At 40.4% G+C, this 18,599-nt stretch overlaps 1 protein-coding gene across 1 annotated transcript; it reads left to right on the top strand.

The window, feature by feature from the left end:
- Positions 1-3,477: 3,477 nt before the first annotated feature.
- MFSD14A (major facilitator superfamily domain containing 14A) lies at positions 3,478-18,517 on the top strand. The gene is made up of 12 exons (XM_082483772.1): positions 3,478-3,677; positions 9,310-9,405; positions 10,552-10,614; positions 11,221-11,348; positions 12,486-12,600; positions 13,751-13,969; positions 14,264-14,377; positions 14,862-14,933; positions 15,447-15,559; positions 15,716-15,813; positions 16,377-16,540; positions 17,184-18,517. The coding sequence occupies exons 1-12, from the start codon at positions 3,591-3,593 to the stop codon at positions 17,388-17,390; spliced, it is 1,476 nt and encodes a 491-aa protein (XP_082339898.1). The 5' UTR covers positions 3,478-3,590; the 3' UTR covers positions 17,391-18,517.
- Positions 18,518-18,599: the final 82 nt, after the last annotated feature.

Below are 18,599 nucleotides of genomic sequence, written 5' to 3'. Positions count from 1 at the left end.
AACACCGGTTTAGATTTTTAAAAGTTCATCTTTATTTATTTATCATCTTTATTTTAAATTTAATTTTAAATATATGAGCCCAAATAGAAATCGTGTATTCAAGCATTGCAGCAAAATTTTTAAGGTAATCTTAGGAGTTTTTATATGTTGATGTTGATATTTGTGTGTGATTACACTGAATACAATTCTAATATATGGTGTTTCCAGGCAGTTTGGAAACAGGTTATTTTTTTGGTATAACACTGATGAACCGTGGAATGCATCTTACATGACCTAATACAGTCTTTTTTTAATCCATGTTGAGGTAAAATAAAGGTTTTCTCCTGTATGTGTAGATAATGTCACTAGAGTAATAAACTTGTTAAAATTAAGCACACCGGCTTTATTAAGAATATGATATAAAACTGAGAGTTTTGTAAATGGAAAGGCTTGCCTTATGCATATTTTAGCAGAAATTTTGACCACTATATCATGTCTTCTTGTGAATCACATTCCACCGTTGTTCCTGTGACTGTCTGTCTCTGCACCCTTCTGGTCTGAAAACCCTGATCTCCTTGTTCAGGACTGCAGTTCCTGGACTGGGGGTGGTAGGGAGTATCTGAGTATCAAGTACCAAGTTATAGTATGGTGTGCGATTGTAAAACACTGTAATCCTTTGTAGAAGAGTTTTGCCACAAGTTATCAGGACGCAGCTGGTGATTCAGTAGCTTTTATTTTTCCCCTGTTTTAAATATTTAATTTTGATAGCAGTAGAAAGTACTATATAATATGCCCTCTAGAATACAACACAATCCGTTGTTTCATGTTACAATTTAGAAGCTGAGGTTTTGTATAGCTATAATTTACAATATATCAAAGACCTGAACAGAGTTCACAAAGACGTTGCTATAAATGGTGGATAACATGTTTCCCTGTCCTTTCCGGAGAGATATATATTTATAAAATAAAATCAGGTCATTTTGCCAGCTATGCATCAGTAATTTGCAGGACTCTTCATTTCAGTCAGTTCCTTTTGTCAATTCTGCTCTGATATTAGTGATCATATGCAGCATGATTTAAACTGAAATTTTTAGGCCATTAGGTGACAAAAATGAATTACCCATCAACTAACCAAAGGAACATAGCTGGTACAGAGTACAACAATGCAGGGGACAGTGATCTTCAAGTCTGGCCCTAAAAGCAATGTGTAGGAGTCTTAACTGAAACCATTGAAACCATTGTCTGTCTGTGCTTTAGAATCAATGGTTTCCCTTGGGGAGATAATAAGTACTCTGTTTTGATTCCACTTCCAAAAAGATAGTAATATCTTCTACAGCTGGCAGGTGCTATTATGCATTTACTTTGTAGAGACGGTTGAACACTACAGGTGTTTAGATGTAACAATTTTTGTTTCTCTTCTTCAGGAGATAAAATGTATGTCAGGAATTTGTCTCAGTTAAATAATGGCAGAGTGGATTATGTCAGGACTTACATAGGTAAGTGGAGTTTAATATTTGAAAATATGTAGCTGGCTGAAATTCATGACAGCAAAAGCAAGTCATATTTATCTAGACTTTATTTTAAAGTTAGGAATTCTTACTTGAATCGCCTGCTCAGCCTACATGAGCAAACTTGATATTTAAGATACATTTTTTGGGGGATAATGACATCAATAATGGGTTGGTCTAATATAAAGGTGTGGATGGAAAAACAGCTGTTTAATCAGCTTAGTTACAAAATGTCTTTGCTGAGATGCAGTTGTGTTCACTTTTTAACATGGGTTCATTACATGTCATGTACACGTCTGTGTGTGACACTCCCACCAAAATGTAATGGTACTCTCTCCAAGGAGAAGACTTGAAACCACAGCACGATTTTAGGACCCCTCTCCTTTTCAAATGGAAGGGGTGAGAAACCCTGGAACATACTGCAATTGTCACATATTTGGCTTAATGTATTAAGACTTGTAACAAATGACTGATAATAGCAGTGGCTGCAAACACCCTTTTGCCCCTGTGGGTAGCCCGCTAGATTGTCTTGAGATAGTCTGTGTGTCGTGACCTAGAGGCTCTACTTGCCTTTGTCTCACTGTTAGATCAGAGTAAATCCATTGGCCTGAGCAGGGCTGTGCCTCATGACATTCTAAATTCCTTAAAAGCTGCATTATGAAAAGAGAAGAGGGTGCTTAGTCTTAAGGCTAATAGTTTAACTTAAGCTCACATGATCTAACGTGGTGAGTGACTTACACCCCTTTGTTAACACAGTGGTGTCCGTGCTGTAAGGGAGCTAGGGTACAGGTCTGTACATTAAGGTTGAGGTTCAGCATAGCAGCCACTGTTTGTATAGACAGAGATGATATTAACGTGCGGCTGAGGTTTTGGGGGAAACAGGGATGTCAGAGGAGCTGGGGAGATCAGGATGTGCAGTAAGTGGGCTGGAAGATGGAGGACTGAGTGAAGAACTTGAAGAGACTGGTGTGTGGGTATGGCCATGGAGAGCTGTGTCTGAGATCGTGAATGTAATAGCACTGGATGTGGACAGATGTTGCTCCGTTTAGTGCTGCCAGACATCAGCGGTGAAGGAATTTAAACTATAAGCTGCAGAATAATTAATAATAATAGTGCATGTTTCCAAAAGATTTTCTCCCCTAACAACAGATATGATGTCTTGGGAAAGACGATCCCTGTTATCTTATTACCTGCAGGCTGTGTGGTAAATCAGAAGGTGAAATGGCCTTGGCCTGCCTGTTGAAAGCTGTTAAAGCTGACATAAGCTCAGTTTAAAACTTGAGAGTAAGACAGCAGAGTGCCTTGGAGTTGGGTTTTTAAGATGGATCATATGCATGGTTAGGTACTTTAGGTCTAGAAATGTCTTTTGACGTCTAACAGGTATATCTAATAAGAACTGCCCTTTTTTGCTCCTTTTTTCCAGGCCCCTCAGCCGGTTCTGGGAGGAGGAGGAGGCGGCGGCGGCTTGTGAGGACCCTTTAGGCTCGGTTGGGAGGGGGTAGCTGGCAGGATCGATGCTTGCGGAGGTACGTGAGAAAGAACGAGGCTTCGGCGGGGCGGGAAAGGCTGTGATCACGTATTTTAAAATGCCGGTGTTGTCTGGATAGGGAAAAAAGTCGAGTGCCTTCAGCAGTACAGGTGTGCTCAAAGATGGAGGTTGCTGAGGGATCGGTAGCGCGGGAGGACGGAGCGCACCGCCGCGCCCACCCCTCGGCCAGGCGCCGCAGCGCAGCCAACCGCACGGCTTACTGGCAGCCGTCTCTTTTATTTATTTCTTTAAATGTATTTAATTTTTTCCAGCTCTTAACCATTAATTTTTTGAAAGGCATCAAGGCGAGGCCCCGCCCGGGCTGGGGGCCGGAGGCCTCGGCGCGGCGGGCCCGGGGCCGTCCTGGGCGGTGCGTCCTGCGCACGTGACCGGCGTCCGGCCAATGGGTCGATCGCGTGATGCGCGGCGGCGGCTGCGCCCGGGGGTGGCTGGCCAAGATGGCGCCGGGTGCGTGAGGGGTGGCGGCGGCAGCGCGGCGAGGGGAGGCGAAGGCCCGGCTGCTGGGGAGGGTCCGCTGCTGCCCCCGCTCCCCCCCGGGGCTGTAGGATGGTAAAATGACCCAGGGGGGGAAGAAGAAGAAACGCGCCGTGAACCGCAGTATCATGCTGGCCAAGAAAATAATCATTAAGGACGGCGGGACGGTGAGGCCGGGCGGGGCCGGGGGCGCGGGGCGGCTCGGGGGTGGGGAGGCGGCTGTGGGGCGAGCTGGCGGCGGCGGAGCCCCGGCTCCCGCGGCGTTGCGGAGCGCTGGCAGCGGTCGGACAGGGGGCCGAGGCAGGTGCGGCCGGGCCCGGTCTGGCGCGGGGAGGGGGAGGTCGGTGGGCCCGCAGGCCTCGGGCGGCCGCGGGTAGCGACGTGCTCCGGTGGCGGGCCGAGCTCTGTGGCGAGATTTGAGTTTGTTTTATGCTTCGGCTTGCTGCAGCCCCGGTAGCTTCGTTCCGGCATCCCGGGCTGGTTTCCTTGGGACAGTTACAGAATCACAGAATATGGAAAAGTCCTGTAAGATCATCTAGTCCAATCATCAACCTAACACTGACAAGCCCACCGCTAAACAGAATCACAGAATCTCCTAGGTTGGAAAAGACCTGTAAGATAATCTAGTCCAATCATCAAGTTGCCCGAGAAACACCTGTCAGGGTGTCACGCTAGTTCAGGTCTTCTTCTTAAATGCTCTTTCTCAGCGTGGGCCCATTTTTAGGGCTCAGGAGCAAGTGTGAGAAACAGTGTCACCTCAGGAGTTAGCCATAGGTAACTGCAGATCATTTACATTTGCCTGAGATCATGCGGTACTTGTCTAAACCTAACTTTACATTGAAAATTATTTAAATGAAATCTGAAGTAAGAGCTGCTGGGAAGGCAGCTGTATGCTTGGGAGCAGCAGTTGGCTGCACAATAGACTGGGACGGTGCCGGCAGGCAGTTGGCCATTGTAAAGGGAAGCAGGAAGCACCGCGCGATGTGAGGATGCAGTTCTGCTGGTGGTGCAAAGCGCGTCTGGGATGGATCGCCATCACAGCAGCCTTCTGTCCTCTCTGTTTCCATAGTCTGAGAAAGAATAGGCCAACGAGTGGGACAGACTCTTGCATCAGAGAAGTCCTGTAAAGGGTGCCTGGAAGAAATGTTTTGCAGTTCCCTCCCACTGTCTTGCTTCTCCTTAAATACATAAATTTTAAAAAGAAAGGAAGCTGTTCCATGTTTTGGCTGCTGGAGCTTGGGTTTTTTAGTTGATAAGTAGTGTTACTTCCAGTGTATCATTACCCCTGGATTTTTTCTGCTGTGTAACATTGTATAGCTTTGATGTACACTCTTCTAAATACAGTATCGTTATTTCAAATAAAGAGACATCTTGACAGATTAAAGTGCTGGTGGCCCTTCAGTTCATCTTTTTGGAACATTAATGGAGAAGAGGGAGTTGTCAGAGTCACTGTAGTTGTTCATCAAACTGGTGACCAACTGACTGGATTACTTGGTAGTAAGAAGCAAAACTAATTCCAGTGGTGGATGTTAGTGTTTTCCAGGACATGTTTTTCTGCTCTTTGTAAAGATAGAAATGTATGAGATTACCTTGTACATATGTTAAATGTAAATATTTTAGAATGAGTAATAGAAGCAGAGTAAATGTTGTTACTCATGGGACGTGGTGCTTCAGAATTTCTCTCTGGTGTAATCATTGATTAAAATACAATATATTTCCAAGTGTCCTATATCTTCCAACTTTCTTGTGCCAAGAGAGGAGAAAGGATATTATAGTAACTGCATTCAGTGATACTTGCAGTGCTGCATTCAGTGTCTCCCACCGGTTTCAGACTCAGAGTACAAACTTGCATGAGTTCTCTACAGTTTTTTTTTTTAGAACAGTGAAAAAATGGGCTATAAACATTAGATGGAAGGAGTGTAGATTGTTGTTAGATAACAAAAATACCAGCTTGTGATATTTTCTGCCCTTAAAGAAATGTTTTGAGAATTTGTTTTAAATACATTTTTAAAGTTATAAAGTCTGTTATAGCAGAGTAGTCTTTTTAATGACAGCAAAAACTTTATGCTTGGATTTTATTTTTTTTAATGTTTGCTGAAGCGTTTCATTAGCCTTCTGTGCTAAGTCTCCTTAGTTTCTTTGCTTACCCAACATGCTACATGGCAAGATGGGAAACAGGTAAATGAAAATGGCCCACGTCTTGAATGTCTCCAGCTGAAAAACCAGTAATTAATCAAGCATCTAAGTGTACAATTTCCAGCCTGATTGGTTTATTTTGAAACTGACATCAAAGAAAATGTGAGTCTTTTGCCAGCAAGAATATACAGCTGTTCAATGAGGCAGTGTCACAAGCAAAAAGTTTACTGATGGGGAACTTCAGTCAGTTTAATATAATGTCACTTCTAATCACTGATTCTGATGTGGAAAGTAAAAAACAAGCAAAAGGGAAAACCCACCCATTGCCTCTGCAAAGCCTCTCCTCCTGCCACAGGGTACCCTTGGCGAGGCGGTGGGTGGTGCAGGAGGTTGGGTTAGTTCATGGTGGTATTTTTGTGGTGTTCTCTTTGCAGCTTAGTAGCTGTATCACAGGAAAAAATGTGTGATGGTGTGTGTACTCAAGTGTGTGTTGTCAGATTCACCAAAGGAAAGGCAGTAACATACAGTGAAGTGGTTTCAACATTGTTCTTAATTTTGCCTGCCTTTATGACTAGTTGGAATTCATCTTTTGTATGATTATGCATTTTTGAAGCAGTCATGAAATGAATTAGGAAGTACACTCCTGGGCAATGCTAGAGAGAATTAGAGCTTAGTGCTTTATTTGGTGCCTTTTTATTTCCAGCAGAGGAGCAGCAGCTATGATCATTATGTTTGATGCTTTTGTTGCTTTGATAGGTGTTCTGTTGTTGTCAGATGTGTGTTCTTAGAGTTGCCTGGTATATACGCTTTTTATCACAGGCATGACTGATAGTACGAAGTGTTTGGTTGAAGACATTTACTCTGTAACTAGAGAAAGGGGCATTCATTGTTACAGGACTATTTTGTGCCACAGATTTTGCCAAACATAAATAAGCTCTGCTCTGGCTACATGGTTGCAGAGAATGGTTGCTATTACTCTGATTGGAACATCTCAGTTCCAGGTTGTTCACACAAAGGCTCCATATCTTTTATCTCCAGGTATAAGGCCGCCTGATTTGGTTGCACTGATTTGGTTACATTACATTACATTACACTACATTAGCCAGTTTGTAAAGCACAGCGGGGTGGGTTTGTAGAGTAAGACAGGGCTGAACACCCAACACCTGCGCTGTACATGTTGGGGTAGCAGGGTACATCAGACCAGTACTTAAGTCTTGTGGACTGAACACACATATCTTAATGCACTGTAATGTAACCACTCATTAATCTCCTTCCTTCTTTTTTCCACCTCAGGAGTATTTTTGCTACTTTATAGTTGCAGCCATCTTTAAAAATAGCTATAGAGATGATGATCTAAATGTGACTAAATTACTGTTTTTTTTATAGACAAGAACAAATAACAGTACCTGTGATAAGTGAGCATTAGCAACAAGAAAGCAAGGGAGTTTAACCCTAGTGATGTAAATGTCACTTTTGTTTGTTTCTGCCAATGTAATGGAAACATCTGATCAGCTTGCTTACAGCTGGATGACATGGCAGAGGGCAGCAGTCACCTGCTCCCTTGCCTCTAAATTCACAAACAGTTTAGCTCTGCAGAACAGCCGCTGTTTTCATTGCACTGTTTTGGTTTGTGCTTGTGATCTCTGAGTAGCTGCCCGCAAAGGGACAAGGGCAGCATAGAGACAGATGGCTGTTGAGCTTGTGTTTGCTACATGTGAACAGAGTGGAGATGCTTGTGACCCCTGGTGCTTGGAGGGACAGGGATGGTTCCTGACTCCTGCCTCACCATTGGAAATACCTTGGGGGGCTCATGAACCGGTAACTTGACAGGCATCTGGGGACTATGAGAATGAACCTGATTTTCTGTGTTGGACTGAGGCAAATAGCTAAGATTGTTACTTACCATTTGTGCAGAGCTGGATAAATTTTTAACCCAAAACTAAAATAAGGACTGTGGGTGGAAAGGAATTGTGTGAAGTGAAGATAATTATAGCCACTTTCTGTACCTATAAAGACTGTTAATTTACCTCCTTGAGAGAACAGGATTAAAAAATAGCAGAAATATCTGTATGGTTGGTCTGTACTTACTGAAGAGAATTTGGGAAAGAAAAATAGCACAGTGCTAAGATACTTTTGTAGCTCACCTTTTACACATTGATATGGTTACTTTTGAAAATTATGACCTTTTCTAGCAATAGGGGTGAATGGCCAGTGTGGTTTTCTGTATTTATTTCCTATGGTTGTTCAAAAGGCTTTTTTTTTTTTTTTTTTTCCTGTGTTGGAAATATTGGAATCTGGAAAGAAAAGCTAGGTATGACTTGTATAAATCTTGTAATAAAAGAAAGACTCAAGTATTACCTAACTGAAACTTAAAATAGTGTGGTGTTTGAGGTTGCAAGGCACCTCTGAATACCTCTAATCCAACTGCCCACTCTCTTCCCCCAAACCCGGTCAACTGGAGCAGTTTGCTCAGAGCTGTGTCCAGTCAGGTTTGGGGGATGGAGGTTCCACAAACTCACTGCGCAGCCTGTTTACAGGGGTTTGTTTTGTTCAAACTTTAAGTAGAATTTCTTGTCACTGACACCTCTGAGAAGAGTATGGCTGTGTTGTCTTTACTCCCTTCTGTCAGATATTTATACACATTGATAAGATCCCCCTGAGCCTTCTTGACAAGCAGCTGAGGGCCTTAGCATGCGTGTGTTTGCTCAGTATAAATGCTAGGTCTAATCAAATCAGTGCCACTCTGTCAGTAACTCAACATGTACTTTCCCAGCTTTGTGTGAAGGTAAGGCAGCACTTCTAAGCTTAAAGAATGCATATGAGATTTCTGATGAGTTATTCATACTACCTTCATATGAAAATAAAATTAGTGCACCGTTTCCTCAATTTGCAAATGATGAACTGTGGCATGTTGCTTGACAGGGTAGCATTTACAGACTCTATGAGATGAGCAGGTTGTCCCACCCATGCTGCTTCTGATTATATTAAATCACCAAAGAATTTGAAGTTAGTTACTTCAAATCTTTTACCCAGATCTCTTCCTACATTTGAAGTACGTTGTAGCTAATAGGTCTGCTGTCAGTATTTGAGAAGTGATCAGTGCTGTTCCTTAGATTCACTTCTGGCATTCATTATTTCAGTTTTTCTCTCCTGATTTAGAGCTAGCAGAGTTTTGTACGTAGCCATGGTGCCTTTTAGTAACAGAAGTACTATAAAACTGTTTGATAGATCCGGTAATTAGACTTTTAAGATAGCTGAGTGTGAATGTTACCATGTTTTGAAATTATGAAAACTTGATTTCCATGCAGCATTCTGTGGGCTGAAGTATTTTTCTCAAGGAAAAGGAACTAATTCTCCGAAGAAGAGTCTGTTTCTGCTTTCAGTAACATCCTTGTTTCCCACACTGGCAGCATAAGTGGTTTATTTTTTCATTTGAGATGGAAGCGCACTTTGTATTCTGCAGAGAATTAAGGCCCTTCAGGATATTAGCAGCAAATGGTTAAAAAGGGAATTTCACTCAGTACCAGTTAGCCTGAGTAACTATTCAGATGTTTTGAGTCCTGTTTGATTTCTTAATCCTCCTGTTCATAGTGTTCAGGTGTATTTCTCATGACTGATAAATTGTTAAAAGTTTTAATCACATGTTTTTTTCTCTTGTTTTAGCCTCAAGGAATAGGTTCGCCTAGTGTCTACCACGCTGTTATAGTGATCTTCTTGGAGTTTTTTGCGTGGGGACTCTTGACAGCGCCCACTCTGGTGGTAAGTGATACACTTAAGGTTTTTTTTCACTGTATGGCAGATGGGGCGATTACTGCAAAGGCACTGAACATCTTCTGAATTAAATTAAAGTTATATCTCATTGCTCTGTTGTGTGAGTGAAAAGTTTTGTATTTTTACATGGAATCGGGAATTTAAAATTATTTCATTAAAGCGGTGGAATGGTGCAGCATAGCTGTTTATGTGCAAGTCTGCTAACACTTAAGCTTACATGTAAATATTTTCTAACTTGAAACCAGTAAGATAATGATATTATCTTTCCTTTCAAGATGGTACAAAAAGTTGGCACGTTACAAATATAAAGATAGAAATACACTTGAAATTTAGTAAAATTATGCAAGCGTGTGTGTAGGTAGGGAGATCTCTGCTGACCTGTCTGTGCTTAAAATGTAACAGCAGACCCTGTTACACCAGGCAAAGCTTCCCTATGATTAGTGAGACAGTCATTCCAATGTGTTTGTACCAAATTATTTTCTAAGGTAGTTGATTGCTTTCCATTTTGATTTAATCTTTGAGTGTGACACATGCTTACAAATTAAAAGGAGTGAAGACTTAAAGATCTCCAAGCAAACTCCACCTAAAAGGCAGTCTTGATGTGGCTCTGTATGCTGATGTTAACCATAAACAGTCTCTTCAATATAAACTGCATGTTGGTCACTGAGTGGAATCCATCTCATGTAACACAAGTCAGACAGAGAGAGTCGCCAATTTTAACCTGTGCATCTAGGCTGTGGTCACCAGACTGCGAGGCACTTCAGAATGATGATGTCTCTCCTCTCTCTCCCAGCCCCCTACAGATGACATAGTAATGTGTGGAGAGTCTGGTCTGAGATCGTTTTCTAGGTTCTGTGTAGTCTCTTTAGATCTCAGATACTGAAGTTGGATGACATCCTTCCCAAAGTGTTGAGAGAACTGAGGGCTCTGTCAAGTAAAGCTAAAATCTCAAAGTACCTTCCATGTGAATTAAAGATTAAATAGATCATTTGTGGTGTATCTTTTTTTTTTTAATTTCTCTGTATTCTATGAAAGTATAAAACTGTAGGTGTGCCACTGTAGAAGTTGGATGCATCATGAGAAATATTTGTAGTTAATATTGTGTAAATGACAGCGTCCATTTTTCTTCTCCAGGTTTTGCATGAAACCTTCCCAAAACATACATTTCTAATGAATGGTCTAATTCAAGGAGTAAAGGTAAGGTGACAAAAGTTAATCACAAGTACAATTTAAAGTGAATGGTGGGAAGAATATAGAAATGACTGCCAATTGAGAGACACATTCAAGGGTTTTTTCAATATAGCTTTCACGGTATAGATAAAACAGGAATAAATTATTGCTAAAAAAGCAAATACGCATCATTTTACATTTAGTAAGATATTGCTTAGTCTGTACGTGCTGTTTGGGTTCACCAAATAAAAAGGTAGTTGACTAATCCCAAATGACACACATGGGGTTAGAATTTCAGAATTTTTTCTTGGAGCTTGTGGCTCCAGTAGGGTGTTTTCAATCACTTACATTTATGTGAATTCAAAATATATAAAAAACTGTTCATAAAACTGCTGGTATGACCAGATCATCTGCATTGTGAATTTTGTGTCGCGCTGAGGTAATCTCAAATTTTATATAACCAGACGTGGGATAGATGATCAGTAATGCTTGACCATTATTGCCTTTGATGCATTGCACTGTAGTCATCAACTTTAATAAAAATAGTGCCTAGCCTGCTATCAGATTGAAGTACAGTCAGCTATCACGATTCTAACCACTTAGTTCTAACTTGAAACGTTTTGTTTCATTTAGGGCTTATTATCGTTCCTCAGTGCCCCACTCATAGGTGCCCTGTCTGATGTGTGGGGACGAAAGTCCTTCTTGCTGCTAACAGTATTTTTCACCTGTGCACCAATACCACTAATGAAGATCAGCCCTTGGTTAGTAACTTTTTTCCCACTCGATTTGCCGTTTCTTGTCAAGGTTGCCGTACAATGCTTAGGTTTGTAGCATTATTGATAAAATGCTGTTTGTGCTCCATGGAAGGTTGAGGATTTTGTATTACTTCAGTGCAAAGTTGGGAGAACAGAGTCAAACTGAAGTAGCTGCCATGAGGCCAAACGCCTTGGTCAGAATTCTGCGAGCTGCTGGTTTTGAGCTCTGTGCTGTAGGCCCTGCTTCCCACTGCAGCACACTCGCAAAAGGTATTAGAATGCTGTCCAGTAAACCGTGCTGGTCTTTATTGTGGCCATATAGCTCCAATGCTAACCAACCGTACAGAAATTAAAACCTTAGCTAATGCTAGCCAGTGCACGAAGTAACCATTTGTAATCTAAAATGTTGCTGCAGTTTTGTATTTTTGTTTCTCAAGCTTTAAAACCCACCAGCTTTCACGCTGTGTGCAAGTTAGTAAGCCCTTAACTGGCACATACGTTCTCCAGGTAGTGCATGAGTCAGAACTCTCAGTGTGGTTGGACTACCTGCGTGCTGTACCTGAGGGTGTAGCTGAAATAACACAGATGGCACTGACGCAGGGCAGAGCCAGCAGCGCGGGTAGCTCCGTGAGCCTCTTCAGTTTTCTCTCCGGATACACAGATTGTTTGTGAATTCATCATCCATTTTCTGGGAAGCAGCTTGTTTCTCAGTGTAGATTAATGTCTCAAAAGGTGAGTGCTAGTGTCTATAGCATAAAGATAAGGCTGATGTTGAGACCTCTCAATGACCAGATTCTCAAAATACTGAAGTTCCTAATTTGCTTTGGGTCACAGGTATCCAGTCAAAGTTAGTCAAACGCTTCATTTCCTGGAAGTACTTAATCACAGCAGCTTTTTGTAGATGTTACAAAATTGTCCTCTTTATCTTTGCACTATGTGCACCAAGGAGGAATTACACAACTGAATCGAGACATTGGCTTTGGCCAAGTTTATCTTAATATTTGTCAGGAAAGTTGGACGAGATGAGATACTGTTGAACTGTACTTGGAATGTAAATAAGAAAACTTATGTTTTCATATTTGAATGTAAATAGAAACTTTTTTTTCTATTTAGCTGTTCTAATTTTTTTTTTTATGGTCTTAGGTGGTACTTCGCTGTTATCTCTGTCTCTGGAGTTTTTGCAGTGACTTTTTCTGTGGTTTTTGCATATGTAGCAGACATAACCCAAGAACATGAAAGAAGCATGGCCTATGGTTTGGTATGTATCTATTTTTTGGCTCTGTTTCTGTGGTATTCAGCACTAAACACTTCAGTAGGTCAAACTTTTCAAAATTTTGGTTTTGTTTCTTCTCTGGCAAGCTGATTTTAGTTTGGAGTAAGGTTTTTCTGTTTAATTGTTCTTGTCATCCAGTCCTGTATCTCTTGAATATTCTGCTTCTAATTGAAACAAAATATGACCATGTTAAAAGCTGTCTTTCAGTTGTCTGTCTTAATGGTGTTCATCAGTGTTAATGATGTAATTTGAGGGGCTTTAGTTGTTCCTTCATTGCTTCTCACACCAGTACTACTCTGTCATCTTTTCAAAAATCTAACCTGTTCCTGGATAATTTTGGAACTGCCATTGTATATCTTGACTACCGCTGTTCATGTCTCTGATCACACTGCTTCACTTCAGTTCAGAACCAATGTAGCTGAATAACTTGCCTGTCTTTAAGTTCTTACAACTCCTCTCCATTTCTCCATTATCTCCCCATAACCTGCCAGATCTCGGGAGCCTTCACAGCCCTGTCAGTTAGCAGAATTGTTGTGTTCAAGTTACAGAATCCATTATCATATTTAGCAGGAAGAGCTGAACGCAATGGATCTGGAACTAAACAGTTTCTTTCTGCCTGTACACATCAGGGATTGAGATATGTTGAGAAAGTTCCTTCAGTTTCAAAGTTAACATCTTTCACCACAAGGCCAGCTGGTTAACTGAAAACTGCTTTCCAAAGACCCATTGTACTGAGTTGGATTAACCAGTATATTAAATTTGATATGCCCTTGATACATCTGATGTTTTTCTCTGAAGAGGCATTGCGTATTTCACTAATACAGAGATTAAATACAGCTCATAACTTACCTGAGATATCAGCAGTCTGTATAGTTAATTAAACCTAATTATGTCAGTACATGCAAGAGTGCTGTGACCCTCACATTGCTGTCCAGTTATAAAAAATAAAAATAAAAAATTCTTGAAAAATTGTGGCTGTCTGAAATACACAGCTGCTACTACAAAGTCACAGGGAAAAGGTTACTTTCAATCAATACCTGATTAAAATGGTTCGGCTTCTGAAAATTAGGAAAAGTGGGTAATAACAGTGTTTACTTGTATCATTGAAAATATTACCAGCTGTTATTTGTTACAGGTTTCAGCAACTTTTGCGGCAAGTCTAGTTACCAGCCCTGCTATTGGTGCCTACCTTGGTCGAGTCTACGGAGACAGCTTGGTTGTGGTCCTGGCTACAGCAATAGCCTTGTTGGACATTTGTTTTATTCTTGTTGCTGTACCGGAATCGCTGCCAGAGAAGATGAGGCCGGCATCCTGGGGAGCGCCCATCTCGTGGGAACAGGCTGACCCTTTTGCAGTAAGCTATTTAAATGTGGGATATTTTGTTACTTGTGAATGTTTTTTGAGACAGGGAAGAGACTGTCTACGTTACTACATTTCAAGCTTGAAAAACAAAGCCCATATTTTTTCAAGTTTAACCTTTTGTTGCTGCTAATACTTCTGCCAACAATCTTGCTAAACATGCAGGGAATATTTTGGTGGTACCGCATAATAGCTTCATTAACTGCCATGCTTTTCACATTCTTGCTAGGTATGCTTTGCTGAGTATGAATATTAAATGTTTTACAATACTTTTTTTTTCTTGCCATAGTCGCTGAAGAAAGTCGGCCAGGACTCAATTGTGCTGCTAATCTGCATAACAGTCTTTCTTTCCTACCTCCCAGAGGCAGGTCAATATTCCAGCTTCTTCCTATACCTCAGACAGGTAACATAACGTTTTGATATGGATCTGAACAAAAGTAAATTTATAGGGAAGTTTTCAGTATTGCTGAATTAATGCAGAAAGTATAGATAACTAGCGTAATTTAAAGCTTCCAGCAGCTGATTTTAGTCCTCTTGCTGTACTGTTTTTCTCTGTTTTTAGAGAGATAAAAAGAGAGGGGAGAGATGAATGAGTTATAAACCAGTTTCTCATATTTCGTAATTATTTGCATTGTTCTTGGACTACGAGGTTCACTATGTTAAATGATTTTTTTTATTTTTGAGGGAACCATTTACTTTATTTATGCCCCTTTATTTTTGCATCCTTGCTTGATTTATTTAAAAAAAAAAAACCAACAATTTTTCTCCTAAGTTAGGGAGGAGTTGAGTAATACCGGTCTTCTGTATTGTGTGTTCCCCCCCTGATATTTCTGACGTCATGATACACAGTTTACAGTTAATAATCAAATTGCCTTTTTTTAATACAGATAATGGGATTTTCATCTGAAAGTGTTGCAGCATTTATAGCGGTCCTTGGGATTCTTTCCATTATTGCACAGGTGAGTTGCTGCTGTGTATTTCATTGTTGGTAACTTCAAAAGAACTGTAAGCACCGTGGAGAACTTCCATAATGCTGCGGTTCCGGAAATGCAACTCGCCATTTCTGTAGCTTTTTTTCTGTCTCCAACAATTGATTAACACTCATACCTTAACTTCCATGAAAAAACAGCTTGCCAGGCCGGGTTTGGTTCATTTATATCCAAAGCGTATCGTGTTGGGAAAACTAAATCCTTTGTCCATCAAAGACAGGGTGACAGTTTGTTCATATTACTTGCTAAATGATTGGTACGTTTTTGTTAGAGGTTCCTGAATACTTGGCAAATACTGCTTTTGGGGAATTTTACTTGGCTTTTAAAAATTTATTTTTTTGCATGTATTTAACATTTAGAATAAAAAATTTTGAAGGTTGTTGTTGCTTTATTAATTTATCTGCATGCATTTAACATTTAGAATAAAAGGTTACTTTGCCTTTTTTTTTTTTTTTTTTTTTACTTTTTTCCCCTCTCTGTCAGACGATAGTTTTGAGTTTACTTATGCGGTCCATTGGAAATAAAAATACCATCCTGCTGGGCCTAGGATTTCAAATACTGCAACTTGCGTGGTATGGCTTTGGGTCAGAACCATGGTACGTACATTTCACTTTAATATCTGAATGACAGGGTATTTTTCTGCATTTTATCCTTTATCCAAGAGAGACACTTAAGTGTGTGCACATGTATATTATATTGTATCTATACGCTCCAAATGCAGAGCAATTACTTTGATCCTGTGTTTTTTGCAGGATGATGTGGGCAGCTGGTGCTGTCGCGGCCATGTCCAGTATAACATTCCCAGCTGTAAGCGCACTGGTTTCCCGCACTGCCGATGCTGACCAACAGGGTAGGTTTTGCCCTGCTCCTTTGCATTCTAGTCAGAGCCCTGGGAGGGCAGATGCCCCAGGCAGTCAGCCTGGAGCTTGGCAGGCAGCAGCCCATACACCTGAGCGCAGATCGCAAAATGGTGAAATCCGGGTTACTTGGAAGCGGCAAGACATGCGACTGGCACAGAGGGAAAACATTCAACAGGTCCCCAACAGTAGCAAAATATTTAGCAAACTTAGTATGCGGTTTCTTTTCCTTACTTTTGACACAAGCTTGCTTAGCTGTCCAGGTTGCATACAGTGCTTTCTCCCCTGTGTGAGGCAGCGAGAGCAAGGATATTGTTACGTGCCACTCTCTGAAGCAGCACAGTGTGGGAAGTGCTACTCTGCCTGCAGGGAGATGGGGAAAATACTTGACTACACTATAATGACAGGTTTCTTGCACCCCTTGTTTGTTGCTACCCATGGTGTAACAGCATTTAGAGCAGCTTTCCTGCTTGCACAAGTTTGTAAGTGAAGTGAATAAAGTCTTACTGAGCTGTTCATAATCCATATAGATAACAGTCTATTTTACTTTTCCCAGGTGTTGTTCAAGGAATGATAACAGGAATTCGAGGACTGTGTAATGGTTTGGGACCAGCACTGTATGGTTTTATATTCTATATATTTCACGTTGAACTGAATGAACTTCCCATGCCTGAATCACCGTCAGGAGGTAGTGTGGTCTCACAATACCATTTACAACAGGTATTCTGCTTTTACTTATTCATTCCAAAAAAATGAAATTAGGAAGGGATCATGTACCCACCTCTTATCAAGTATGATGCCATTTTACTTTTTATTACGCAAACTGCAAACGAAGCATGTAAAAAGAGGTTCTGAAATCACTCTTGGGAAGGGTTGCTGAGCTTTTTGTTTGTTTTTAACTAGATGGTATAGTTTAGTTTGATGTTTGAAGAGATACGGCTCATTGATAGTAATCAGACAACTGATGATCCTTGTAAAGAGACTAGATTGAGGGAAGGGTGGCTAATAACTACAGCATCCCAACTCTTCTCTCATCTCCCTGAGGCTGTATTTATTTTTCATGTGTTGTACATTCTTGTTTTGTTGTCCTTCAGTCTTCAGTGGATGTCAATTTGTTGAGGAAACTCAGCAGCAAGAACTTGCTGTAGAAGCGGAAGTTTGGCACGCATTAATAAGAACCATGTGCTCCTTCTCCTCAGTCTTGGGATGTAGTGTTTTTTCCACATGGGGACAAATACTGTATTGGCTAATGTAGCAAGGAAAAGTTCTTCCCACTCTTGAAATCTGTGTAATTAGCAATTGTAGTCCATTAACATGTGCCTAAAGACTCATTAATACTTTATGGTGTTGCTATTGTTTTCAGAATTCTATAATTCCTGGACCCCCGTTCTTATTTGGAGCGTGCTCTGTGCTGTTGGCACTACTTGTTGCCTTGTTTATTCCTGAACACACGAACCTAAACGTACGATCCAGCAACTGGAAGAAGCACTGTGGCAGCCACGGTCATCCCCACAGTCCACAAGCTCCTGGTGAAGCTAAAGAACCATTATTGCAAGACACAAATGTATGACAAAAGTCCAGGAAGAGCTTCCAGACAGTCTTTTTCCATCAGCAGTTTGGGATACACATTCCAATTCCATCAAAAACCTGATTTCTTAAGGTAATCTTAAGAAGCATCTATCTGCATGAAATTTGTGGGAATTAAACAAAAAAAAGGATGTTTCTCCAAAGATGTTGCCATTGAATCAATAATTTGCTTTTAAAAACAAACTCTTACATACTTGTCTCTTGCCATGAAATACTGTTACTACTACGTGTTACATTCTAGTTGAGAGACAAAGAATAGCATCAAGGCATGAGCATGTGTCCTCCTGTTTCCTTAAGGTGGTGAGCTTTAATTCCAGTGGTGCTGGGTCTCAGTGAGACATACCAGCAGCCCTGCAGACCCAGTCGTTTTCATGGTATCAAATCTTGGGTCAGATGATTCAAAGCCTTAATGTAAATGTACTCAAGTAGGGAGAAGGTGAATTGGTATCATTTATTTTAAAAGTCATATGGCAGGTTTTTTTTTTTTTTAAGTTTGTACTAATATAAAAATCACATGAGCACGCTTGCTGAACAGTAAAAGTTATTTTTATGTAAGTGCATTTACTCTTTCTATTTTTGAATAAACGGTAGTATCAAACACTTGTTTAAATACTAAGTGGGTGTTTTGAGCCTACAAGTTTTAATATTGGCTCTAAAACTCTGCTTTTTAAGTACCGTTTATTATACCACTATACTTCTGATGTTTGCGTAATCATAAAGGACCTCAAAACTTGAATACACAGACTGAACTATAAGCTGATAGCCTTGAATATGTCCGTGTGCTATATAGTGGCCTTTGAGGACTGTCAACAATAACCCTTTTGCATTACAGAGCTAATGTTTTAGTCCTAAATTTTCAGGACCCTTAGTACAGAAGAGAGCTTTATACAATTACTGATGTGAATTTCTCTAAAAGTGTATATTTTTGTGTCCAGTTGTATTATTTAAGTGTTCCTTTGTATAAATTTGTGTATAAAGTATTGTATAGGTTTAAAATGTTTTCATCTTGTGGTTATTGCTTAATGCTTTTTTACCTTTGAACATTCACCATGGTTGACCAAGAGCAGGAAAAAAATATGTAAATATACTGTTAATAAAGTTGAATATTTTAATGAATTTTTAAATAATTGTTAATGTCTCTTAAAACCTTAATTGAAGTTCTATAGTGTGTGTGTTATACTTCAGGTATAAA

Source organism: Vanellus vanellus, assembly GCF_965231255.1.
Source record: "Vanellus vanellus genome assembly, chromosome: 5".
Lineage (NCBI taxonomy): Eukaryota > Metazoa > Chordata > Aves > Charadriiformes > Charadriidae > Vanellus > Vanellus vanellus.
The sequence above is the reverse complement of the archived record's forward strand: the minus strand, read 5'-3'. Positions and strand labels throughout refer to the sequence as shown.